The following is a 27,792-nucleotide window of genomic DNA, read 5'->3' as shown; positions in this document are numbered from 1 at the left end:
CCTGAAAACAGGGAAGAGCCGACGCCCCATGTAAAGTCTGCAGTGTTGCCCATAACGATAACTCTGCGCTCGCTGACCTACATTGGCTCCCGGTTAAGCAACGCCTTGATTTCAAAATTCTCATCCTTATTTTCAAATCCCTCCATGGCCTCGCCCCTCCCTATCTCTGTAATCTCCTCCAGCCCCACAAACCCCCGAGATGTCTGCGCTCCTCTAATTCTACCCTCTTGAGCATCCCCGATTATAATCACTCAACCATTGGTGGCCGTGCCTTCTGTTGCCTGGGCCCCAAGCTCTGGAACTCCCTCCCTAAACCTCTCCATCTCTCTTCATTCAATAAGCTCCTTAAAACCTACCTCTTTGACCAAGCTTTTGGTCACCCGTGCTAATTTCTACTTGTGCGGCTCAGTGTCAAATTTTATTGCATGATACTCCTGTGAAGCGCCTTGAAACGTTTTACTACCTTAATCATCATAGGCGGTCCCTCGAATGAGGATGACTTGCTTCCACAAGAGTTCAATGAAGGACCCGATGTTCCAGTCCTGAACTCCAATTGACGGGGTGGAAGATGCCTGTGCGTGGATTTTTTGAACGTTTGGTGACCGTTGCACACCAGCCACCACACGGGCTCGATGTTAAGATGGAGAGTGACAGTGTTAATTCATAGACTAGGGTCCTGAACTTAAGGAAAGGTAACTTCGATGGTATGAGACGTGAATTGGCTAGGATAGACTGGCAAATGATACTTAAAGGGTTGATGGTGGATAGGCACTGGCAAAGATTCAAAGATCACATGGATGAACTTCAACAATTGTACATCCCTGTCTGGAGTAAAAATAAAAAGGGGAAGGTGGCTCAACCGTGGCTAACAAGGGAAATTAGGGATAGTGTGAAATCCAAGGAAGAGGCATATAAATTGGCTACAAAAAACAGCAAACCGGAGGACTGGGAGAAATTTAGAATTCAGCAGAGGAAGACAAAGGATCTAATTAGGAAGAGGAAAATAAAGTATGAGAGGAAGCTTGCAGAGAACATAAAAACTGACTGCAAAAGCTTCTATAGATATGTGATGAGAAAAAGATATGTGAAGAGAAAAAGATTAGTGAAGACCAACATATAGGTCCTTTGCAGGCAGAATCAGGTGAATTTATAATGGAGAACAAAGAAATGGCAGGCCAATTGAACAAATACTTTGGATCGGTCTTCACTAAGGAAGACACATATAACCTTCCGGAAATACTAGGGGTTCGAGGGTCTAGTGAAAAGAAGAAACTGAAGGAAATCCTTTAGTCAGGAAATTGTGTTAGGGAAATTGATGGGATTGAAGGCCAATAAATCCCCAGGGCCTGATGGGCTGCATCCCAGAGTACTTAAGGAAGTGGTCCTAGAAATAGTGGATGCATTGACAGTCATTTTCCAACATTCTATTGACTCTATCAGTTCCTATGAACTGGAGGGTAGCTAATGTAACACCACTTTTTAAAAAAGGAGGGAGAGAGAAAATGGGGAATTATAGACCGGTTAGCCTCACATTGGTGGTGGGGAAAATGTTGGAATCAATTATTAAAGATGAAATAGCAGCGCATTTGGAAAGTGGTGACAGGATGGATTTATGAAAGGGAAATCATGCTTGACAAATCTTCTAGAATTTTTTGAGGATGTAACTAGTAGAGTCGACAAGGGAGAACCAGTGGATGTGGTTTCAAAAGGCTTTTGACAAGGTCCCACGCAAGAGATTAGTGTGCAAAATTAAAGCACATGGTATTGGGGGTAAAGTATTGATGTGAATAGAGAACTGGTTGGCAGACAAGGAGCAGAGAGTCGGAATAAACAGGTCCTTTTCAGAATGGCAGGCACGATATTCCAGAGCCCGATACCTTAAAGGCACACCAGTGGGGTGACGCAGGGTTCAGTGCTGGGACCCCAGCTATTTACAATATACATCAATGATTTAGGTGAAGGAATTGAATGTAATATCTCCAAGTTTGCAGATGACACTAAGCTGAATAGCGGTGTGAGCTGTGAGGAGAATGCTAAGAGACTGCAGGGCGAGGTGAGTGGGCAAATGCATGGCAGGTGCAGTATAATTTGGATAAATGTGAGGTTATCCACTTTGGTGGCAAAAACAGGAAGACAGAATATTATCAGAATGGTGACAGATTAGGAAAAGGGGAGGTGCAATGAGACCTGGGTGTCATGGTACATCAGTCATTGAAATTTGGCATGCAGGTACAGCAGGCGGTGAAGAAGGCAAATGGCATGTTGGCCTTCAGAGCTAGAGGATTTGAGTATAGGAGCAGGGAGGTCTTACTGCTGTCATACAGGGCCTTGGTGAGGCCACACCTGGAATATTGTGTACAGTTTTGGTCTCCTAATCTGAGGAAGGATGTTCTTGCTATTGAGGGAGTACAGCGAAGGTTCACCAGATTGATTCCTGGGATGGCAGGACTGACATATGAGGAGAGATTGGATCAACTGGAGTTTAGAAGAATGAGAGGGGACCTCATAGAAACATATAAAATTCTGATGTGATTGGATAGGTTAGAGGCAGGTTAGGGGAATTCCAGAACCAGGGGTCACAGGCTAAGGATAAGGGGTAAGCCATTTCGGACCGAGATGAGGAGAAACTTCTTCACTCAGAGAGTGGTTAACCTGTGGAATTCTCTACCGCAGAAAGTTGTTGAGGCCAGGTTGTTAGATATATTCAAAAGGGAGTTAGATATGGCCCTTATGGCCTAAGGGATCAAGGGGTATGGAGAGAAAGCAGGAAAGGGGTACTGAGCTTGAATGATCAGCCATGATCTTACTGAATGGCGGTGCAGGCTCGAAGGGACGAATAGCCTACTCCAACTAATTTCTATGGCTAACCAGGACGACTGGAGACCTGCTCTGCTGCACGGACCCAGTGTGGGCTGGCCCGTGCTGCCCCTGGGCCCTAGGCTCTTCTGGGCCCCGTACCCCCATTCGCCGCACCTTCGCTCATGATGTTCCAGGGCCCGGCGCTCCACCTCTATAGCTCCGACCTGCGATGGTGTTCTCACACAGGTCGGGGCCGCCCTCGATGTTCCAAGGCCTGATACCTGAAAGGTGCTATATAAATACAAGTTGTTGTAATTGTTCATTTTAAAAAAAAAAAATCATTTTTTGAATTGTGAAACTGTCTGTTGGCCGCGCTGCTAAAGGAAATACTTACGTTGTGATTACGGAGAGTTGGTTGAAAGGAGCTGCTCAGGAAATAGTCATCGAGGGTGTTGACCAAGTCGGATAATTATGGCCTGACACACATCTTGATTAGTTAAAACAGGTTGTTCAAAATTTCAAATATTCTGAATATGGCCCGCTGAGGGAGTCAAACTGGTTCCAAATCGGTTTGTGAAAAGCTTCTGAATTTGAAGGGAAAATAAAATGCCGGCATGCCCGACTTGTTCTGAGCAGAGGAAAGATTGTTGAGAGAGTGCATGATGCAGGTCTCAAGGTCTCTAGAGTCTTGAGCCGAAGAATCTAGGCTAACGCTCCCAGTGCAGTACTGAGGGAGCGCCGCACTGTCGGAGGGGAAGTACTGAGGGAGCGCCGCACTGTCGGAGGGGAAGTACTGAGGGAGCGCCGCACTGTCGGAGGGGCAGTACTGAGGGAGCGCCGCACTGTCGGAGGGGCAGTACTGAGGGAGCGCCGCACTGTCGGAGGGGCAGTACTGAGGGAGCGCCGCACTGTCGGAGGGTCAGTACTGAGGGAGCGCCGCACTGTCGGAGGGGAAGTACTGAGGGAGCGCCGCACTGTCGGAGGGGAAGTACTGAGGGAACGCTGCACTGTCGAAGGGGAAGTACTGAGGGAGCGCACCTCCGACAGTGCGGCACTCCCTTAGCATTGCACTGGAATTTCAGCCTAGATTTTTGTGCTCGAGTCCCTGGAACGGGACTTGAACCCACAACCTTCTGACTCAGAGGCGAGAGTACTGTCTACTGGGCCACAGCCGACACCTGTACAGAGGGTGGAAGGTCAGGAGAGCATTGGAATAGTCGAGTCATCTTCAAAATATAAAAGTTATGATCAGATTGTGTGATTGATTCTGCCTGGGTTTTCTTTTTGGGAAGGTGCGTTGGGTCAGGTATGTTCTTGTGACAACACATTGGCTCAAGCTCCATTCACTTTGTCTAATCGCTCGTGTCAAATTCCTGTTGCCATTTCCCTGCAATGTGGTTGAACGGGTTTTTCTTTGAATACACGGATACCATTCCCTGAGCTTTCACCCAGCTCCTTCGCAAAGTTGAAAAGGAGACTGCTGTCACTCTGTTTAGTCGCTGAAATCTCTGCTGAGATTTTATTGGAGGCGGTTCAATTTTTAGATGCAATTTATTCCTCTGCAGGGTGTGTTGGCACAGCAACCTGTGTTTATCCAGAGCAGTGGTAAACACTATGCTGTAAACACATGTTGGTGTGCAAATTCAGATCATCAATCTGCCCCTGCCTCCCCCCCCACCCCCCCCCCATTCGCTCACTCACAACTACACTGGGAACACAAGTAAAATCCTCAGTTATCGCGCGCTGAAAATCATGTCCATTGTACCCCTTAGTGGATGGAATCCACATTGTGACTCTGGGAGGAGCTCCTTAGCCACAGGGAGAAGACAGTTGAGGAGGATTCTTATGATGACTTTCCCTGTGGCCGACAGCAGGGAGATTCTTCTGTCGTTGCCGCAGTCGGACTTGTCCCCTTTTCGAAGATGGTCACAATCACGGCATCCGTTCCTTCAATGACTGTCTGTCCCACCCATGACAGAGACTGTAATTCCCGTATTGGACTGTTCAGTCACCTGAGAACTCACTTTTAGAGTGGAAGCAAGTCTTCTTCGATTTCGAGGGACTGCCTGTGATGATGGTGAAATCCCCTATCCTGCAACAATTGGACTGTGGGCCAGAACTGTGGGTCACTAACCACCGTGTAAACACAGCCTCCATAATCAAAGCAAACCCATGTTAACACACCCGCAGGAAATACAACCCTTGCAGTTGTTGTCGGACCTGTATAAATCATATGCCATTTGAAACCGACTTATTAAAAGTCTTGAATAAGCCACAATTACTTTGTGTATCTGTGGTGGCTCAGTGGGCAGCACTCTCGCCTCCGAGTCAGAAGGTTGAGAGTTCAAGTCCCACTCCAGATGACTTGAGCACAAAAATCTAGGCTGACACTCCCAGTGCAGTCCTGCATTTTTCCTGCAGCTGTCGCGCTGCATAGATCATGTCCGTTGTGCCCCGTAGGGGACGAAATCCGCACTGTGACTCCGGGAGGAGCTCCTCGGCCACAGGGAGAAGACGGTTGAGGAGGACTCTAGCGATGCTTTCTCAGTTGCTGATAACAGTAACAATAGTTGCCGCAGTCGGACTTGTCCCCTTTTTTAAAGATGGTCACGATCACTGCATCTCTGAAATCTCCCGGCATGCTCTCCTCCCTCCAGATGAGAGAGATGAGGTCATGTATTTGCGCCAGTATTGCCTCTCTGCCTTACTTCAGTGCCTCGGCAGGGATTCCATCCGCTCTCAAAGCCTTGTTGTTCTTAAGCTGTCTTATGGCTTATTCTACCTCGTGCAGTGTTGGGGTTTTACTGAGGATTTCCGCAAGATCCTACAAATCCCCTGGGAGGACAGACGCACCAACATTAGCGTCCTCGACCAGGCCAACATCCCCAGCATTGAAGCACTGACCGCACTTGATCAGCTCCGCTGGGCAGGCCACGTAGCTCGCATGCCAGATACGAGACTCCCAAAGCAAGCTCTACTCTGAACTCCTTCACGGCCAACGAGCCAAATGTGGGCAGCGGAAACGTTACAAGGACACCCTCAAAGCCTCCCTGATAAAGTGCAACATCCCCACTGATATCTGGGAGTCCCTGGCCAAAGACCACGCTAAGTGGAGGAAGTGCATCCGGGAGGGCGCTGAGCACCTCGAGTCTCGTCGCCGAGAATGTGCAGAAATCAAGCGCAGGCAGCAGAAAGAGCGTGTGGCAAACCAGTCCCACCCACCCCTTCCCTCAACGACTATTTGTCCCAACTGTGTCAGAGACTGTGATTCTCATATTGGACTGTTCAGCCACCTAAGAACTCATATTAAGAGTGGAAGCAAGTCTTCCCCGATTCCGAGGGACTGCCTATGATATGAGGGAGTGCTGCACTGTCGGACGAGACGTTAAACCGAGGCCCCGTCTGCCCTGTCAGGTGGACGTAAAAGATCCCAAGACACTATTTCACTGAAGAGCCAGGGGAGTTCTCCCTTCCCCTCAATCGACGTCACTAAAAAAAAAAACAGATTATCTGGTCATTATCACATTGCTGTATATGGACTTTGCTGTGTGCAAATTGGCTGTCTGGGTTCTTGCATTACATAACAAGAAATAGGAGCAGGAGTTAGCCATACGGCCCTTCGAGCCTGCTCCACCCTCAATAAGATCATGGCTGATCTTCTACCTCAACTTCACTTTCCCGCCCGATCCCTATTTCTCTTAATATCCCAAAATTAATCGATTTCTTACTCAACGACTGTGCAGCCACAGCAAGGGTAGAAAATTCCAAAGCTTCACGACCTTTTTTTTGAATGAAGAAATTTCTCTTCATCTCAGTCCTAAATGGCTGACTACTTATTCTGTGACTACGCCCTGCCAGGGGGAAACATCCTCTTAGCATCTACCCTGTCAAGCCCTTGAAGAATTTTCTTTATTTCAATGAGATCACCTCTCATACTTCTAAACTCTAAGGAATACAGGCCCAGTGTCCTCTCTTCATCCCCCCCCCCATCCCAGGAATCAGTCTGTGAACCTTCATTGCACTCCCTCTATGGCAAGTATATCCTTCTTTAGGTAAGGAGACCAAAACTGTGCACAATACTCGAGGTGTGGTCTCACCAGAGTCCTGTATAATTGCAGTAAAACGTCTTTACTCTTGAACTCTAATCTTTCTGTAACAAAGGCCAACATACCATTTGCTTTCCTAGATGATTTGGATGAGGGAATTGAGTGTAATATCTCCAAGTTTGCAGATGACACTAAGCTGGGTGGCGGTGTGAGTTGTGAGGAGAACGCTAAAAGGCTGCAGGGTGATTTGGACAGGTTGCGGTGAGTGGGCAAATGCATGGCAGATGCAGTATAATGTGGATAAATGTGAGGTTATCCACTTTGGGGGCAAAAACACGAAGGCAGAATATTATCTGAATGGCGGCAGATTAGGAAAGGGGGAGGTGCAACAAGACCTGGGTGTCATGGTTCATCAGTCATCAGTTGGCATGCAGGTACAGCAGGCGGTGAAGAAGGCAAATGATATGTTGGCCTTTATAGCTAGGGGATTTGAGTATAGGAGCAGGGAGGTCTTACTGCAGTTGTACAGAGCCTTGGTGAGACCTCACCTGGAATATTGTGTTCAGTTTTGGTCTCCTAATCTGAGGAAAGACGTGCTTGCTATTGAGGGAGTGCAGCCAAGGTTCACCAGACTGATTCCTGGGATGGCGGGACTGACATATGAGGAGAGACTGGATCAACTGAGCCTTTATACACTGGAGTTTAGAAGGATGAGAGGGGATCTCATAGAAACTTATAAGATTCTGACGGGACTGGACAGTTTAGATGCGGGAAGAATGTTCCTGATGATGGGGAAGTCCAGAACCAGGGGACGTATTCTAAGGATAAGGGGTAGGCCATTTAGGACTGAGATGAGGAGAAACTTCTTCACTCAGAGTTGTTAACCTGTGGAATTCCCTACCACAGAGTTGTTGATGCCAGTTCATTGGATATATTCAAGAGGGAGTTAGATATGGCTAAGGGGATCAAGGGGTATGGAGTGAAAGCAGGAGAGGGGTACTGAGGGAATGATCAGCCATGATCTTATTGAATGGTGGTGCAGACTTGAAGGGCCTCACCTGGAATCCTCGTGCACCTATTTTCTATGTTTCTATGCTTGCTGTACCTGCATGTTAAAAATACTTTGGCTGTAAAGTGCTTTAGGAAATCCTGAGGTTGTGAAAGGTGCTGTAATAACGCAAGTCTGTTTTTTTTTCTATCTTTAAAGAGTCACACTTGCTACTTGCGAAGGGTCACATTTATACCCTGCAACACACTCTGCTTCACATGCTTCTGGCTTAACTGAGCAATGCCATGGGAGATCAGCTAGGGCTAACAATAAAACTATATTTTAGTAAAATCAAGTATAATAACTAAAAACAACGGATGGCTGTTTAAACCAGGTTCCACTGACAACCGTCCCACGTGCTGATTAACTTCATGGCAGATATATTTCTACAACATCACCGAGTTGTATTTAATCATCATCATCATAGGCAGTCCCTCGGAATCGAGGAAGACTTGCTTCCACTCTTAGCATGAGTCCTGAGGTGGCTGAACAGTCCAAAATGAGAATTGCAGTCTCTGTTTCAGGTGGGACAGATAGTCGTTGAGGGAAGGGGTGGGTGGGACTAGTTTGCCGCATGCTCTTTCCGCTGCCTGCGCTTGGTTTCTGCATGCTCTCGGCGACGAGACTCTAGGTGCTCAGCGCCCTCCTGGATGCACTTCTTCCACTTAGGGCAGTCTTTGGCCAGGGACTCCCAGGTGTCGGTGGGGATGCTGCACTTTATCAGGGAGGCTTTGAGGGTGTCCTTGTAACGTTTCCTCTGCCCACCTTGGGCTAGCTTGCCGTGTAGGAGTTCCGAGTAGAGCGCTTGCTTTGGGAGTCTTGCGTCAGGCATGCGGACAATATGGCCCGCCTGACGGAGCTGGTCGAGTGTGGTCAGTGCTTCAATGCTGGGGATGTTGGCCTGATCGAGGACGCTAATGTTGGTGCGTCTGTCCTCCCAGGGGATTTGCAGGATCTTGCGGCGACATCGTTGGTGGTATTTCTCCAGCGATTTGAGGTGTCTACTGTATATGGTCCACATCTCTGAGCCACACAGGAGAGTGGGTATCACTACAGCCCTGTAGACCATGAGCTTGGTGGCTGATTTGAGGGTCTGATCCTCAAACACTCTTTTCCTCAGGCGGCCGAAGGCTGCGCTGGCGCACTGGAGGCGGTGTTGGATCTCGTCGTCGATGTCTGCCCTCGCTGATAATAGGCTCCCGAGGTATGGAAAATGGTCCACGTTGTCCATGCACAGTCATCTTCCACCCTAGTTGTATTTAAGTCACCTGTAGCCGGCGTACACGCGTTATTCACTAACTGAGCATCTTTGCCATTTAAAATGAAAAGGCTTGCATCTCTATAGTGTCTTTCACAACCTCACGTTGTCCCAAAGAGCTTTACAGCCAATGAAGTACTTTTTGATGTGTAGTCACTGTTGTAATGTAGGAGATTCTTTCAGCCCTACGACCCTCCGAGATCTCTGCGCTACTCTAATTCTGGCCTCTTGAGCATCCCCGATTTTAATCGCTTCCAGCATTGGTGGCCATGCCTCAGCAGCTGAGGCCCCAAGCTCTGGAACTCCCTCCCTGAACCTCTCCGCCTCTCTCCTCCTATAAGATGCCCCTTAAAACCTACTTCTTTGACCAAGCTTTTGGTTGATTGCCCTAATATCTCCTCCTTTGGCTCGTTGTCAAATGTTGTTTGGTAATACTCCTGTGAAGCACCTTGGGATGTTTTGCTACGTTAAAGTCGCTAGATAAATGCAAGTTCTAGGGTTGTATTCCTTAGGATTTAGACGGTTAAGGGGGGTTCTGATGGAAGTTTTCAGGATATTTAGGGGAACAGAGGGTAAACATAGAAAATAGGTGCAGGAGTAGGCCATTCGGCCATTCAATAAGATCATGGCTGATCATTCACCTCCGTACCCCTTTCCCGCTTTCTCTCCATACCCCTTGATTCCTTTAGCCGTAAGGACCATATCTAACTCCCTCTTGAATATATCCAATGAACTGGCATCAACAGCTCTCTGCGGTAGAGAATTCCACAGGTTAACAACTCTCTGAGTGAAGAAGTTTCTCCTCATCTCAGTCCTAAATGGCCTACCCCTTATCCGAAGACTATGTCCCCTGGTTCTGGACTTCCCCATCATCGGGAACATTCTTCCCGCATCTAACCTGTCCCGTCAGAATCTTATAAGTTTCTATGAGATCCCCTCTCATCCTTCGAAACTCCAGTGTATAAAGGCCCAGTTGATCCAGTCTCTCCTCATATGTCAGTCCAGCCATCCCTGGAATTAGTCTGGTGAACCTTCGCTGCACTCCCTCAATAGCGAGTATGTCCTTCCTCAGATTAGGAGACCAAAACTGAACACAATATTCCAGATGAGGTCTCACCAAGGCCCTGTACAACTGCAGTAAGACGACCTCCCTGCTCCTATACTCAAATCCCCTAGCTATAAAGGCCAACATACCATTTGCCGCCTTCACCGCCTGCTGTACCTGCATGCCACCTTTCAATGACTGATGAACCATGACACCCAGGTCTTGTTGCACCTCCCCTTTTCCTAATCTGCCGCCATTCAGATAATATTCTGCCTTCGTGTTTTTGCCCCCAAAGTGGATAACGTCACATTTATCCACATTATACTGCATCTGCCATGCATTTGCCAACTCACCTAACCTGTCCAAGTCACCCTGCAGCCTCTTAGCGTCCTCCTCACAGCTCACACCGCCACCCAGTTTAGTGGCATCTGCAAACTTGGAGATATTACACTCAATTCCTTCATCTAAATCGTTAATGTATATTGTAAAGAGCTGGGGTCCCAGCACTGAGCCCTGCGGCACTCCACCATTCACTGCCTGCCATTCTGAAAAGAACCCGTTTATCCTGACTCTCTGCTTCCTGTCTGCAAACTAGTTCTCTATCCACGTCAGTACATTACCCCCAATACCATGTGCTTTGATTTTGCGCACCAATCTCTTGTGTGGGACCTTGTCAAAAGCCTTTTGAAAGTCCAAATACACCACATCCACTGGTTCTCCCTTGTCCACTCTGCTAGTTACATCCTCAAAAAATTCCAGAAGATTTGTCAAGCATGATTTCCCTTTCATAAATCCATGCTGACTTGGACTGATCCTGTCACTGCTTTCCAAATGCGCTGCTATTTCATTCTTAATTTTCCAACATTTTCCCCACTACTGATGTCCGGCTAACCGGTCTATAATTACCTGTTTTCACACTCCCTCCTTTTTTAAAAAACTGGTGTTACATTTAGCTACCCTCCAGTCCATAGGAACCATAGAGTAGATAGAGGGAAACTATTTCTGCCTGTTGGGGATTCTTGGACTAGGGGAAATAGTCTAAAAATTAGAGCTAGACCTTTCAGGAGTGAAATGAGGAAACACTTCTACACACAAAGGGTGGTAGGAGTTGGAACTCTCTTCCGCAAACAGCAATTGAAGCTGGTTCAATTGTTCATTTTAAGTCGGAGATTGATGGCTTTCTGTTAACCAAAGGTATCAAGGGATATGGGCCAAAGGCGGGTATATGGAGTTAGGTCGCAGACCAACCATGATCTCATTGAATGGCAGATCAGGCTCGAGGGGCTGAATGCCCTCCTCCTGTTCCTCGGTTGCTGTTGCTACCTTTGTGAAATATTTCTCATCCAGTATTTTCTTTGCCCCGAGTTTAATGCTAAAAAACAAGATTGTTTTTGTCGTTCTGTGATCTGGGCTGGTCGTGCCATTATCCACTTCTTGAATGATGCTTCCTGCGCACAGCTCTGCCTGTTGTAAATATTGTGCCAGTGGCCTGCCCTTCCACTGACTGCCTGCTCCGCGCTGCCTTTTGGTCTGTCGGACCAGATTCCTTAATTAGCGAGTGTGTAACGCTCCTGTTTGTTTGTGCCAATGTTCTCCCGACCCCTGAAGGCACGGCCTTGTGCTGGGGGTGGGGTATAGGCTTCTCTGTTGTCCACGTACAAGCCCAGGGAGGGTCTACAGAGTCTCGGCCGTGGCTCAGTGGGCAGCACCCTCGCCTCTGAGTCAGAGGGCTGTGGGTTCGAGTCCCCCACCGGAGTCTTCATCCCGAAAATCCAGGCTGACACTCCCAGTGCAGTGCTGAGGGAGTGCCGTACTGAGGGAGCACTACACTGTCGGGGGTGCAGTCTTTCAGATGAGATGTTGAACCGAGGCCCTGTCTGCTCTCTCAAGTGGATGTTACAAATCCCAAGGCACTATTTCGAAGAAGAGTAGAGATGCTCTCCCCAGTGTCCAGATCAATATTTATCCCTCAACCAACATAATTTAAAAAAAAAACAACAGATTATCTGACCATTATCTGTGTGTGGGAGCTGGGTTTCCACCGTTAGAACAGTGACTCTAGATAGTATTAAGTTGTCTGTAAAGCACTTTGTGACATCGTGAAAGGCGCTGTACGAATACAAGTCTTTCTTGTCGGGCTATTTGACTGTGGGGGCATCGCGGCTGCGTCTAATCCTGTCCACCTGCGCACTATCCAAACGCTGGGTAGCCATCTGCGACTGAGTGTCCTCTTCACCACAGGGAGTGGTTGAGGCGAATAGTATCCATGCGTTTAAGGGGAAGCTGGATAAACACGAGGGAGAAAGGAATAGAAGGATATGTTGATAGGATGAGATGAAGAGGGGTGGAAGGAGGCTTGTGTGGAGCATAAACACCGGCACAGACTGCCTTGTGAAGCGCCTTGGGATGTTTTACTACATCAAAGATGCTATATAAATACAAATGATTGTGGTTGACTAGATGGGCCGAATGGCCTCATTTGGGTTGTAACTTCTGTGACTGAGGATCGTGATGTGAAGCGTTGAATTTCCGAGGCTGCCTTGCACACAATGGCATGTTGCTCCTACAACCGAGCGGGTAGGGCTGAGGTAATGATATTTAATTCTCCTCACTCATGGCCTGATTATTAGAATCGCAACGCTGGAACACTTCCAAAATGTCTGCCTGCTGCCTGGCCTGAGATTCCTCTTGCCCAAGCAATCACATTCTGCCTGTTTCTCCCGTTCAAGCATCGCCAGAGCAACTGATTCCAAGTGACGCACGAAGTCACATTCCCTTTCCACTCCGTCGCGTTCACCGCTGCTGTTTTGGGATCTGCAATTCCGCCGTTCTCCCGCGAAACATCGCAACCGAGTGGCTTTGACCATCACGCGCACTGGGGCAGAGAATACATCGCGTGGATGTGTGGGGCAAATCTTTGAGTAATTGTGAAAGAAAAAAGAAAAGGCAGACTTGGATTTCTATAGCGCCTTTCACGGCCACCGGGCGTCTCAAAGCACTTTACAGCCAATGAAGTACTTTTGGAGTGCAGTCACTGTTGTAATGTGGGAAACGCGGCAGCTAATTTGTGCACAGCAAGCTCCCACAAACAGCAACATTATAATGACCAGATAATCTGTTTTGGTTATGTTGATTGAGGGATAAATATTGATCCCAGGACACTGGGGATAACTCCCCTGCTCCTCTTCGAAATAGTGCCATGGGATCTTTTGCATCCGAAAGACAGCACCTCCGACAGTGCGGCGCTCCCTCGGCACTGCCCCTCCGACAGTGCGGCGCTCCCTCGGCACTGCCCCTCCGACAGTGCGGCGCTCCCTCGGCACTGCCCCTCCGACAGTGCGGCGCTCCCTCGGCACTGCCCCTCCGACAGTGCGGCGCTCCCTCGGCACTGCCCCTCCGACAGTGCGGCGCTCCCTCGGCACTGCCCCTCCGACAGTGCGGCGCTCCCTCGGCACTGCCCCTCCGACAGTGCGGCGCTCCCTCGGCACTGCCCCTCCGACAGCGCGGCGCTCCCTCGGCACTGCACTGGAGTGTCAACCTGGATTTTTTTTTTTGTGCTCAAGTTCCTGGAGTGGGACCTGAACCCACAACCCTCTGACTCAGAGACGAGTGTGCTGCCCACTGAGCCACAGCTTGCCACCAAATAAGCATCAACTTGCATTGATATAGTACCTTTAAAACATCCCTCGGTGTTTCACAGGAGCGTTATCAGACAAAATTTGACACCGAGCCACATAAGGAGAAATTAGGACAGGTGACCAAAAACTTGGCCAAAGAGGTAGGTTTTAAGGAGAGTGAAAGGAAGAAAGCGAGACGGAGAAGTTAAGGCAGGGAGTTCCAGAGCTTGGGGCCCAGACAGCTGAAGGCTCGGCCGCCAATGACAGAACGATTAAAATCGGGGGATGTGCAAGGTTTCAGAATTGGAGGAACGCAGAGATCTCGGAGAGTTGTAGTTGGTGGGGGGTGGTTCCAGAGATAGGGAGGGGGCGAGGGCCATGGAGGGATTTGAACACGAGCTTGTTTAGACTGTATTCCGCACTGCAAAACAAAATAGCTGTTAATGACCAACAAACATCGATTTTTGGCCTCAATTCTTTGGAAGGACATGCATTTTGGCCAAACGTTTTAAGTTCTGCTCGAAGCCACTTTCAGTCCTCTGCCCTGCTTCACAGAATGAGCAAAGTGCTGTCCAGCGTTCCTGGGCCTCATTCTCTGGTTGAAACGATCCTCCACACGCAAGAATTCCCCTTTCTCTCCGCTGGATTTTGCTTTACGATTCGCTGGCCTCCACTGTCAGGTCGTTAAAGCTGCGGAACCAGTCCGACCAGTGGAATAATCGCACAGGATCTCGCACGGCACTGTGACAGGCGGCAGCTGACAAATCTTAAGGTAAGTCTCTCTGAGCAGGGATAATGAGAGCAGTGCAACGAGCCAGTTCCTGTTGGCAGCCTGATCAGAGAAAGCGAGTGAGTGACTACATGTCAGATGGGGATTGGTGAATCAATCTCGCAGGTGAAGGTAGGCAGGACCGGAGTTCAACATCACATTGCAAAGACAGTGTTATGTACGTATGCATGCTTGTATTGTTATGATGTTCTGTAACACTGAATGTACCTTCACCCTGTACACACCTTACCTGTACACCAGAGGGTGCTGCTGCTGGAGACCTAAGGGTCACCTGTACACTGCAGGTCACCCAGTATAAAAGGGAGCTCACCTCTTGGTGTCCTCACACTAGGAGCTGCGATGAAGGACTACAGTTTGTACAGTTTAAGTACCATACCCCTGCCTCGTGGAGTTATTAACAAGGTGCCTACATATACAATAGACAGCACCTTCAGTATTGCAGAACTGCCCCAGTACTCCATCATCATCATCATCATAGTCAGTCCCTCGGAATCGAGGAAGACTTGCTTCCACTCTAAAAGTATGAGCCCTTAGTTGGCTGAACAGTCCAATACGAGAACCACAGCCTCTGTCACAGGTGGGACAGATAGTCGTTGAGGGAAGGGGTGGGTGGGACTGGTTTGCCGCACGCTCCTTCCGCTGCCTGCACTTGGTTTCTGCACGCTCTCGGCGACGAGACGCAAGGTACCCAGTACTACACCGAATGTCAGCCTACATTATAGGTTGTTTAAGTATATTCTTTGTTATGCCCGCCCGCCCATTGCTGGTGAGAGAAAGGAAAACAGACTTGGATTTATATAGCGCTTTTCACGCCAACCGGACGTCTCGAAGCGCATTACAGCCAATGAAGTACTTTTTGGAGTGTGGTCACTGTTGTAATGCAGGAAACGCGGCAGCCAATTTGCGCACAGCAAGCTCCCACACACAGCAATGTGATAATGACCAATTAATCTGTTATGTTGGTTGAGGGATAAATATTGGCCAGGACACGGGGGATAATTCCCCTGCTCTTATTCGAAAAAGTGCCGTGGGACCTGAGAGAGCAGAGGGGACCTGGGTTTAACATGTCATCTGAAAGACAGCACCTCCGACAGTGCAGCACTCCCTCAGCACGGCACTCGAGTGTCAGATTTGATTTTTGTGCTCAAGCCCCTGGAGTGGGGCTTGAACCCACAACCTTCTGACTCTGAGGCGAGAGTGCTGCCCACTGAGCCACGGCTGGCACTGTTTTCTTGCATTGATTCCTTCTATATATTTGCACCATGAATGTATCTCCCCGTCCCTCTGTTCTGCGTTAACGCTAAGCTATACTGGTCCTCTCCACATCCTTCCCAGCTCAAAACAAGTGTTATTCCCCTGATCAGGTGGAGCATTGCCCTCCCATCGAATCTTACAGTACAGAAGGAGGCCATTTGTCCCATTGTGCCTGTATCGGCTCTTTGAAACAGCGATCCACTTAGTCCCACTCCCCCCTGCCCTTTCCCCATAGCCCCATAAATTTTTCCCTTTCAACTGTTTGATACCAGCTGTGGCTCAGTGTGCAGCACACTCACCTCTGAGTCAGAAGGTTGTGGGTTCAAATCCCACTCCAGGGACTTGAGCAAAAAAAAATCTAGGCCGACATTTCAGTGCTGCACTGTCGGAGGTGCTGTCTTTCGGATGAGACGTTAAACCGAGGCCCCGTCTGCTCTCTCAGGTGGACGTAAAAGATCCCACGGCACTATTTCGAAGAAGAGCAGGGGAGTTATCCCTGTGTCCTGGCCAATATTTATCCCTCAATCAACATAACACAAAACCCAGATTATCTGGACATTATCGCATTGCTGTTTGTGGGAGCTTGCTGTGCGCAAATTAGCTGATGCGTTTCCCACATTACAACAGTGACTGCACTCCAAAAAATACTTCATTGGCTGTAAAGCGTTTGAGACGTCCGGTGGTTGTGATCATCATCATAGGCAGTCCCTCGAAGCGAGGATGACTTGCTTCCATGCCAAAAAAGGATGAGTTCACAGGTGTTTCGAATGAAGGATCTAATATTCCAGATCCCGAACTACATCCTGAAGGGTGGAAGATGCCTGTGCGTGGATTTTTTTTAACGTGGGGTGGCTGCTGCACACCAGCCACCACACTGGCTTGACAGAGCTCGGACTTGGTCCAGTGGCAAGGGTTAACCAGGACGACTGCAGACTGGTCGTGAAAGGTGCTATAGAAATGCAAGTCTTTATCCAATTCCATTTTGAAAGTTGGTATTGAATCTTTTTCTTCTTCGTTCCTGGGATGTGGGCGTCGCTGGCAAGGCCGGCATTTATTGCCCATCCCTAATTGCCCCTCGAGAAGGTGGTGGTGAGCCGCCGCCTTGAACCGCTGCAGTCCGTGTGGTGAAGGTGCTCCCACAGTGCTGTTAGGGAGGGAGTTCCAGCATTGTGACCCAGCAACGATGAAGGAACGGCGATATATTTCCAAGTCAGGGTGTTGTGTGACTTGGAGGGGAATGTGGAGGTGATGGTGTTCCCATGCGCCTGCTGCTCTTGTCCTTCTAGGCGGTAGAGGTCGCGGGTTTGGGAGGTGCTGTGGAAGACCCTTCCACCACACTTTAAGGCAGTGTATTTCAGATCAGAACAACTCGCTGCGTTTTAAAAAAAAAAAAGTCTCCTCATTTCATCTGGAGACTTTGACCAATTACTGAAAATCTTTCAACTCCAAAGTGTGCTGAATTAAAGCACTGGTCCCAGAGGTGAAAGTCTGCCCTTACACTGGCTGCAAAGCACTTTGAGATGTCCTGCGCTCTTGAAAAGTTGTTTCAGTTCAATGTGCACTCGTCAGGGTGAGACTGCGACGTGACTTAGATCGAAGTACGTGTTGTGATAAAAGTTTTAATTTCTGTCCGCCTTTGATGGATTACGATGAAGGAGCGGGAAAGAATACCACAAAAATGTCGAAGTGATATCTGAGAAAATGTAAATGATGATGGATTTGTGGAGCCAATGGGTGAAATGATGAGTTTGTTTAGTGGAGGCTATGGATTTTTTGCTGTAGATTGAATTGCATGCTCTGCTCAGTGAGCGATGTGAAACAGATTATCATGGAAATAAATATCTCGTGTTTCAACTTTCAAAGCTCGGCTGCCCCGTGTCCTAACTCGCACCAAGTCCCGCTCACCCATTACCCCTGAGCTCGCTGACCTACATTGACTTCCGGTTAAGCAACGCCCCGATTTCAAAATTGTCATTTTCAAATCTCTCCATGGCCTCGTCCCTCCCTATCTCTGTAATCCCCTCCAGCCCCACAACCCCCCCGAGATGTCTGCACTCCTCTAATTCTGCCCTCTTGAGCACCTCTGATTATAATCGCTCAACCATCGGTGGCTGTGCCTTCTGTTGCCTGGGCCCCAAACTCTGGAATTCCCTCCCTAAACCTCTCCGCCTCTCTTTCCTCCTTCAAGATGTTCCTTAAAACCTACCTCTTTGACCAAGGTTTTGGTCACCTGCGCTAATTACTATTTATGGTGTCAAAATTTTTATCTCATAATGCTTCTGTGAAGCTCCTTGGGATGTTTCACTACATTAAAGGCGCAAAGTTGTTCTTGTTTCAGATGACTTTTATTGGGACTGCTGCTAACCAGAAATGTGTGTGTTTCTGGTTCCGTGTTCTTAAGAATGTTGTGGTGATCTGTCACTGGGTAACTAACTGGTCTCCTGGAGTTTACTTGGTTGCCTTGGGAGGTTGAGGAGGAATTTCTCCAGAGTATCTTGCTGAAAATGACCACATTTCTGTTTCTCTGCCCCACCAACCCCCCAACCCCCCCATAGAGTTAGTGTTACTAATGGGGAGGTTGGTGAGCCATTTTAATGGATAGGGTGAACTTGCATGGAGCATAGGAGCAGGAGGAGACCATTCAGTCCCTCTTTCCCTCTCTCCTCATGTGTGTCTCTCTTTCTCTCTCTCTCTCTCTCTCTCTCTCTCTCTCTCTCTCTCTCTCTCTCTCTCTCTCTCCCTCTCTCTCTCTCTCTCCCTCCCTCCCTCCCTCCCTCTCCCTCCCTCCCTCCCTCCCTCCCTCTCCCTCCTCCTCTGTCTCCCTCTTCCTCTGTCCCCCCCCCCCCTCTGTCTCTCTCTCCTCCCTCTCTTGCATGGAGCATAGGAACAGGAGGAGACCATTCAGTCCCTCGATCCTGTTCCGCCCTTCAGTTAGATCATGCTGTATCTTAACTCCATCTACCCACCTTGGTTCCATAACCCTCAACACCATTACCCGACAAAAATCTATTGATCTCAGTTTTGAAATGTTCAATTGCCCCCCCCCCCCCCCCGATTTTTTTGTGGGGGGGAAGAGTTCCAGATTTCTACCACCCTTTGTTTGAAGAAGTGATTCCTGACAATACTCTTGAACAGCCTGGCTCTAATTTTAAGGTTATGTCCCCTTGTTCTGGATTCCCCCACCAGAGCCCCTCTCTATCTACCTACCTTATCCAATCTGTTAATCTTCATAAACACCTCAATTAGATCAAGCCCAGTCTGTACAACCTGTCCTCGTAATTTAACCCTTTCACCCCGGGTATCATTCTCGTGAATCTGTGCTCACCCCCTCCAAGGTCACTATAACCTTCCTGAGGGGCGGCGCCCAGAGCTGCACGCAGTTACTCCAGATAGGGTCTGACCAGAGCTTTATAACAACAACAACTTGTATTTATATAGCGCCTTTAACATAGTGAAACATCCCAGGGCGCTTCACAGGGGTATTATGAGATAAAAAATTTCACACTGAGCCACATAAGTAGAAATTAGCGCAGGTGACCAAAAGCTTGGTCAAAGAGGTAGGTTTTAAGGAGCATCTTGAAGGGGGAAAGAGAGCTAGAGAGGCGGAGAGGTTTAGGGAGGGAGTTCCAGAGCTTGGCGCCCAGGCAGCTGAAGGCACGGCCACAGATGGTGGAGCGATTATAATCGGGTGCTCAAGAGGGCAGAATTAGAGGAGCGCAGACATCTCGGTGGGGTGGGGGGGGGGAGCGGTGGGGTGTGGGTTGTGGGGCTGGAGGTGATTACAAAGGTGCGGAGGGGCGAGGCCATGGAGGGATTTGAATATAAGGATGAGAATATTCAAATCGAGGCAGTTATACAACTGTAACATTACGCCCTCCCCTTTGTATTCCAGCGCTCCCGGTTAAATTCATCCGGTCCCCCGCTCCTCGTATGAAAGAGCACAAGTCCGATTTCAAGCTCTTTTAGTTCCAGCTCTCGGTCAAACTAGGCACGGTTGAAAGCGGCTTTGTGAGTTTTAATATGGGGAGCCAGGTTTGTCCATCGGGTTACCAACCCTCCAGGATTGTCCTGAAATCTCCAGGAATCGGATTAATATCCAGAACACTGCTGGGAGCAACACCCGGGAGAAAAACCATAGGGATGTTTTAAAAAAAAATGGTGCTTTAAAAACACATTATTTGAACACTTTTGTTTACTAATTACCGGTGGGAATGTCCAATTGGGTAATGAAGCATTCGTTTTCCGATTGGCCGTGGCAAAAAAGAAAAAAAAATTAGCATTTTTATATAACGCCTTTTTTAAGGTGCTTTACAGCAAATCATAGAAGTACTTTGGAGTGTAGTCACTGTTGTAATGTGGAAAATGCGGCAGCCGATTTGCGCGCAGCAAGCTCCCACAAACAGCAATGTGATAATGAGCAGAATAATCTGTTTTTTATTTTGTTGATTAAGGGATCAATATTGGCCAGGACACCGGGGATATCTCTCCTGTGCTTCCTTGAAATAGTGGCCCCGGGATCTTATCCGTCCACCTGAGAGAGCAGACGGGGGCCTCGGTTTAACGTCTCATCCGAAAGGCGGCACCTCCGACAGTGCAGCGCTCCCTCAGCACTGCACTGGGAGTGTCAGCCGAGATTGATGTGCTCGAGTCCCTGGAGTGGGGCTTGAACCCACAACCTTCTGAGTCGGAGGCGAGAGTGCTGCCCCACTGAGCCACGGCTGGCACTGTAGGAAGGCGGGGGATAGACGTGCCGGGCGACCATTCGCGGACGGGTGGGGGCGGGGCAGTTGGAGGCGGGAGGTCATGTGATGAAACCGCCAGGAATACGTCCAATCAGAGTTGACGACACTATTTCTGGCGCGGGCCGAGTGGGCCTCCTTCTGTGCCGTAAATGTCAATGATGCTATTCATGGACACCAGGACGTCACGGTGGGGAAAGCTTCCAGTTCAGGCCACAAAAGGTTGATTGGCTACGGGGGACGGGTTATTGCTGTTTGGAGAGTGTGATGTGAAACCCGACAGCTGGCCAGCATTTTTAAATCTGTAAAATGCTTATTTGACCACATGAGCTTTGTGGTATGAATGGAAATATTGACTAAGTTTTGCTATTGGGCGGAGGAGGTTAGCGAAGAAACTCCGTTTCAGTGAGTCACTACCCCACTTTACAATCCCAAGTTACAGCTCTGTTTGTGTCTTATTCTCCACCAAAAATTCAGCTTTACCTCGTCTGGTAATGGGACTTGGGGGGGTAGGTCGGGTTCCCGGCCCTCCACGATTGGTCTGAAGTTTTCACGAGTTATACAGGTAAATCTCCCGGGCAATGCAGTGAGCAACACCCGGGAGAAGGATCACGGGCGATTAAAATTAAAAGTGCATTATTTTAATTTTATTCTAACACTTTTGTTGATTTGCGTTTTAAAAAAAAAAAAAATTGGAACTGGAGAAAAAAAATGCAGTTTGATTTAGTTTCAGAATAAGGGGGTTGCCCATTTAAAACGGAGATGAGGAGGAATTTCTTCTCTCTGAGGGTCGTGAATCTTTGCAATTCTCTGCCCGAGGGCTGTGGAGACTGGGTCACTGAATGTATTTAAGGTGGAGGTAGACAGATTTTTGAACACTAAGGGAGTCGAGGGTTATGGGGAACGGGCAGGGAAGTGGAGCTGAGGCCAAGATCGGATCAGCCATGATCTTATTGAATGGCGGAGCAGGCTCGAGGGGCCAAATGGCCGACTCCTGCTCCTATTTCTTGCGTTCTTATGACAAGTCAAGAATGATCCAATTGGGTGGCAAAGAGTCCGTTCGTTTTCCAATCGGTGCGGGGAGGCGGGGCACCGCGAGGATGGGCAGGGCGGGTGACCAATGGCGGCAGTGTGGGGGTGGGGCGGTTGGAGGCATGTGATGGAATCTCCAGGAATATGTCCAATCCGAGTTGGCCACACTCGGGAGAGGTTTAAAATTCTTCTGTGACTCGGACTACATTCATGATGCTTCAGTAGATTTTCTGTTCTTTAGGTTTGGCTGATACCTGTGTTGGTCGCAAGCTAATAATTTGTGCAAAAAATAAATTGTAACTGCATTGTCATTTTCTAGAATTGTGATTTAAAAAAAAAGAAAGGCATGCATTTATATAGCGCCTTTCACGACCACAGGACGTCCCAAAGCGCTTTACTGCCAATGAAGTACTTTTGGAGTGTAGTCACTGTTGTAATGTGGGAAACGCGGCAGTCAATTTGCACACAGCAAGCTCCCACACACAGCAATGTGATATTGATCAGATAAATCTGTTTTTGTTATGTTGATTGAGGGATAAATATTGGCCCCAGGACACCGGGGAGGACTCTCCTGCTCTTCTTCGAAATAGTGCCTTGGGATCTTTTATGTCCACTTGAGAGAACAGACGGGTCCTTGGTTTAGCATCTCATCCGAAAGACGGCGCCTCCGACAGTGCAGCACTCCCTCAGCACTGCACTGGGAGTGTCAGCTTAGATTATGTGCTCAAGTCCCTGGAGTGGGACTTGAACCCTCAACCTTCTGACTCAGAGGCGAGAGTGCTGCCCACTGAGCCACAGCAGACACTTAAATAACAGAGTGGTGATGCCACAGTTTCTATCCCTCCTTTTAATGTTTTACTAGTTGAGCTCCCATGTCAGAGTATTCGGACAAAACATTATCTTTTTTATTTAAAAAAAGTGGTTTGTGCTGCGGCTGTGGTGTTGTGGGTGGCAACCGATGAATGGGTCCATGGGGAATAGCTGGACAAAGGAAAAATAAAGTCCTTCTCGTTCGCCTTAGCCCACACTGGTAGTGGCATTATCGGCCATGATCCAGTTGAACAGCGGAACAAGCTCGAGAGGCTGAATGGTCGTCTCCCGTTCCTATGATACAACGATAATGTAGTCATCGACCAATTGCGGCCATTGATCTCGGTCAATGAGTCTACAACAGACCCAGATTCTGGATGTATTGAGATCCTTGTTTTTCTCCTTTCTTCCACTTCTCCACTCTCTTCCTCCTTCCCTTCTCCCTCCCCTCCCAGCATTTTTGGGAATTCTGCAAGAGGTTTCCAGTAAATCCCCGACAATGCAGGGCAGGATTCCCTTATAGCTGTCAGCATCTTATCTTCACCCTCGGGTGGGATGAGGAGATAGAGTGAGTCGGGGAGAGTGGCAGATGGAGGAGCTTTAGCTCCACTCCCCTGGGTCCCAACTCGGCACTTCTGTCGGATGAGACGTTAAACTGAGGCCCCGTCTGCCCCTCAGGGAGACGTAAAGGATCCCATGGCACTATTTCGAAGAAGAGTAAGGGAGTTATCCAGTGTGTCCTGGAGAATATTTATCCCTTAATCCACATAACAAGAAAAAACATTATCTGGTCAGTATCACATTGCTGTTTGTGGGAGCTTGCTGTGCGCAAATTAGCTGCCGCGTTTCCGACATTACAACAGTGACTACACTCCAAAAGTACTTCATTGGCTGTAAAGCGAATTGAGATGTCCGGGGGTCATGAAAGGCTCTATATAAATCCAAGTCTTCTTTCTGCCTAAGACTGAACCAGACTGTTTGCAACCTTGATGTCATATTTGACCCTGAAATGAGCTTTTGACCACGCATCCGCAGCATAACTAAGACCGCCTATTCCCACCTCCGTAACATCGCCCGTCTCCGCCCTTGCCTCAGCTCATCCGCTGCTGAAGCCCTCATCCATGCCTTTGTTACCTCTAGACTTGACTATTCCAACGAATTCCTGGCCAGCCTCCCACATTCTACTCTACGTAAACTAGGGGTGATCCAAAACCCGGCTGCCCGTGTCCTAACTCGCACCAAGTCCCGCTCACCTATCACCCCCTGTGCTCGCTGCCCGTGTCCTAACTCGCACCAAGTCCCGCTCACCCATCACCCCCTGTGCTCGCTGACTTACATTGGCTTCCGGTTAAGCGTCGCCTCGATTTCAAAATTCTCATCTTTGTTTTCAAATCCCTCCATGGCCTCGCCCCCTCCCTATCTCTGTAATCTCCTCCAGCCCCACAACCCCCGAGATGTCTGCGCTCCTCTAATTCTGCCCTCTTGAGCATTCCTGATTATAATCGCTCAACCACTGGTGGCCGTGCCTTCTGTTGCCTGGGCCCCAAGCTCTGGAACTCCCTCCCTAAACCTCTATGACTCTCTACCTCTCTTTCCTCCTCAAGACGCTCCTTAAAACCTACCTCTTTGACCAAGCTTTTGGTCACCTGCGCTAATTTCTCCTTATGTGGCTCGGTGTCAAATCATTTTTTCTCACAACACTCCTGTGAAGCGCCTTGGGACGTTTCACTGTCACAGGCGCTATATCAATGCAAGTTGTTATTGAAGAATGACTGATATGGAAAACCAGAATTGGGGCAGTAGGGAGTGTATTTCTGCGGTTGATTCTGCCATCTTACTGGAATAGAAGTAGAGGGGGATCTGGGAGTGGTTGACTGAAATACAGTGAGCAGGTCGGTCTTCACATTGAAGAACTCCGTTTGTAAAAGGGATTACTTTGAACAAACCTCTTCACTGCTTTCCCTCCAGAGCCCCGATGAAGACATCGACCATTCAGAGTCGAAGCCACACCAGAGGGAGGACATCCTCACTCAACAGAACACTCTCCAGAACGAGTCCATTACATCTGATGCTGGCAGTGCATTTACCGTAAGGATCTTTCCGCAGAGTCTATTCTATGTTTTTAAGCGTCTCTTATTTATTCTTTTGCCTTTGGAACGATGGTACCGTGATCCATAATTTAAAGAGTGAAGCACAATTGGTTTACAAACCATTGAATGCTCTGAGGAAAGGGGTGTCCAGTCTTGGCCAGTGGGCCCTCGTGTAACATCAGAACTGGTGGTTGACCTGGAAACTCCGTCTTATTTCTGTTTGTCTTTCTTCTTCACTTTTTTTCCCCAATTTGAATTTTGTTTGCATCGAGGTTTGGAAAGGACTGTTAGCGCTGTTGCGTCATTTTTTTAAAAGTAATTCTCGGGATGTGGGCGTCGCTGGCAAGGCCGGCATTTATTGCCCATCCCTAATTGCCCCTGGAGAAGGTGGTGATGAGCCGCCTTCTCGAACCGCTGCAGTCCGTGTGGTGAAGGTGCTCCCACAGTGCTGTTAGGGAGGGAGTTTCAGGATTTTGACCCAGCGACGATGAAGGAACTGCCGATATATTTCCAAGACAGGATGGTGTGTGACTGGGAGGGGAACGTGGAGGTGGTGGTGTTCCCATGCGCCTGCTGCCCTCGTCCTTCTAGGTGGTAGAGGTCGCGGGTTTGGGAGGTGTTGCCGAAGAAGCCTTGGGGAGTTGCTGCAGTGCATCTTGTAGATGGTACACACTGCAGCCACGGTGCGCCGGTGGTGGAGGGAGTGAATGTTGAAGGTGGTGTGTGGGGTGACAATCAAGTGGGCTGCTTTGTCCTGGACGGTGTCATGTTGGAGCAGCACTCATCCAGGTAGATGGAGAGTATTCCATCACACTCCTGACTTGTGCCTTGTAGATGGTGGAAAGAGGCTTTGGGGAGTCAGGAGGTGAGACACTTGGTGGATCAGAAAATCTTACAGCACAGAAGGAGGCCATTCGGCCCATCATGTCTGTACCAACTCTTAGAAAGGCCTACCCAATTATTGCCACACGTCTTTCCCCATAGGCCTGCAATTTTTTTCATTTTCAAGTATTTATCCAATTCCCATTTGGAAGTTATTATTGAATTTGCTCCCATCAACCCTTCAGTCAGTGGATTCCAGAGCATAACAACTTGCTGCGTAAAAATATGAGCTCCTCAGCTCATCTCTGGTTCTTTTGCCAATTACCTTAACCCTTTGTCCTCTGGTTACTGACCCTTCTCCCAGTCCCCCTATCTACTCTATCAAAATCCTTCATTATCTTGAACATCTCTATTAAATCTCCTCTTAACCTTCTCGCACGAAGGAGAACAATAGAAACATAGAAAATAGGTGCAGGAGTAGGCCATTTGGCCCTTCAAGCTTGCACCACCATTCAATAAGATCATGGCTGATCATTCACCTCAGTAACCCTTTCCTGCTTTCTCTCCATACCCCTTGATCCCTTTAGCCGTAAGGGCCACATCTAACTCCCTCTTGAATATATCCAATGAACTGGCATCAACAACTCTCTGCGGTAGGGAATTCCACAGGTTAACAACTCAGAGTGAAGAAGTTTCTCCTCATCAGTCCTAAATGGCTTACCCCTTATTCTTAGACTATGTCCCCTGGTTCTGGACTTCCCCAACATTGGGAACATTCTTCCTGCATCTAACCTGTCCAATCCCGTCTGAATGTTATAAGTTTCTATGAGATCCCCCCTCATCCTTCTAAACTCCAATGAATACAGGCCCAGTTGATCCAGTCTCTCCTCATATGTCAGTCCTGCCATCCCGGGAATTAGTCTGGTGAACCTTCGCTGACTCACTCAATAGCAAGAACGTCCTTCCTCAGATTAGGAGACCAAAACTGAACACAATGTTCCAGGTGAGGCCTCACCAAGGCCCTATACAACTGCAGCAAGACCTCCCTGCTCCTATACTCAAATCCCCTAGCTATGAAGGCCAACATACTGTTTGCCGCCTTCACCGCCTGCTGTACCTGCATGCCAACTTTCAATGACAGATGTACCATGACACCCTGGTCTCGTTGCATCTCCCCTTTTCCTAATCTGCCACCATTCAGATAATATTCTGCCTTCATGTTTTTGCCACCAAAGTGGATAACCTCACATTTATCTACATTATACTGCATCTGCCATGCGTTTTACCCACTCACCTAACCTGTCCAAGTCACCCTTGCAGCCTCTTAGCATCCTCCTCACAGCTCACACCACCACCCAGCTTAGTGTCATCTGCAAACTTGGAGATATTACACTCAATTCCTTAATCTAAATCATTAATGTATATTGTAAAGAGCTGGGGTCCCAGCACTGAGCCCTGCGGCACCCCACTAGTCACTGCCTGCCATTCTGAAAAGGACCCGTTTACCCCGACTCTCTGCTTCCTGTCTGCCAACCAGTTCTCTATCCATGTCAGTACTTTACCTCCAATACTATGTGCTTTAATTTTGCACACCAATCTCTTGTGTGGGACCTTTTCAAAAGCCTTTTCAAATTCCAAATACACCACATCCACTGGTTCTCCCTTGTCCACTCTACTAGTTACATCCTCAAAAAATTCTAGAAGATTTGTCAAGCATGATTTCCCTTTCATAAATCCATGCTGACTTGGATCGATCCTGTCATTGCTTTCCAAATGCCAGCTTCTCCAGTCTCTCCACATGACTCAAGTTCCTCATCCCCGGCACCAATCTCGTAAATCTCCCCTGCACCCTCTCCTTGACATAGAAACATAGAAAATAGGTGCAAGAGTAGGCCATTCGGCCCTTCGAGCCTGTACCGCCATTCAATATGATCATGGCTGATCATTCAACTTCGGTACCCCATTCCTGCTTTCTCTCCATACCCCTTGATCCCTTTAGCCGTAAGGGCCATATCTAACTCCCTTTTGAATATATCTAATGAACTGGCCTCAACAACTTTCTGTGGTAGAGAATTCCACAGGTTCACCACTCTCTGGGTGAAGAAGTTTCTCCTCATCTCGGTCCTAAATGGCTTACCCCTTATCCTTAGACTGTGACCCCTGGTTCTGGACTTCCCCAACATTGGGAACATTCTTCCTGCATCTAACCTGTCCAATCCTGTCAGAATTTTACATGTTTTTATGAGATCCCCTCTCATTCTTCTAAATTCCAGTGAATATAAGCCTAGTCGATCCAGTCTTTCTTCATATGTCAGTCCTGCCATCCCGGGAATCAGTCTGGTGAACCTTCCCTCCTTGACATTCCTTCCTAAAGTGCAGTGCCCAGAATTCCAGAATTGGGCGCAGTATTGCTGCGCTGTTGCCTCATTGATGGATAAATCC

General features: G+C 48.4%; 1 protein-coding gene across 1 annotated transcript in view; it reads left to right on the top strand.

Moving 5' to 3' along the window:
* The window catches only part of pawr (PRKC, apoptosis, WT1, regulator), a 176,255-nt gene that overhangs the window by 76,548 nt on the left and 71,915 nt on the right, over positions 1-27,792 (top strand). The window contains exon 3 of the mRNA XM_070900108.1: positions 24,407-24,526. Coding sequence (XP_070756209.1) covers positions 24,407-24,526 — 120 coding nt within the window. The remainder of the gene's footprint in view (positions 1-24,406; positions 24,527-27,792) is intronic.

This window comes from Pristiophorus japonicus, chromosome 15 (assembly GCF_044704955.1).
Source record: "Pristiophorus japonicus isolate sPriJap1 chromosome 15, sPriJap1.hap1, whole genome shotgun sequence".
Classification (NCBI taxonomy): Eukaryota; Metazoa; Chordata; class Chondrichthyes; family Pristiophoridae; genus Pristiophorus; species Pristiophorus japonicus.
The sequence above is the reverse complement of the archived record's forward strand: the minus strand, read 5'-3'. Positions and strand labels throughout refer to the sequence as shown.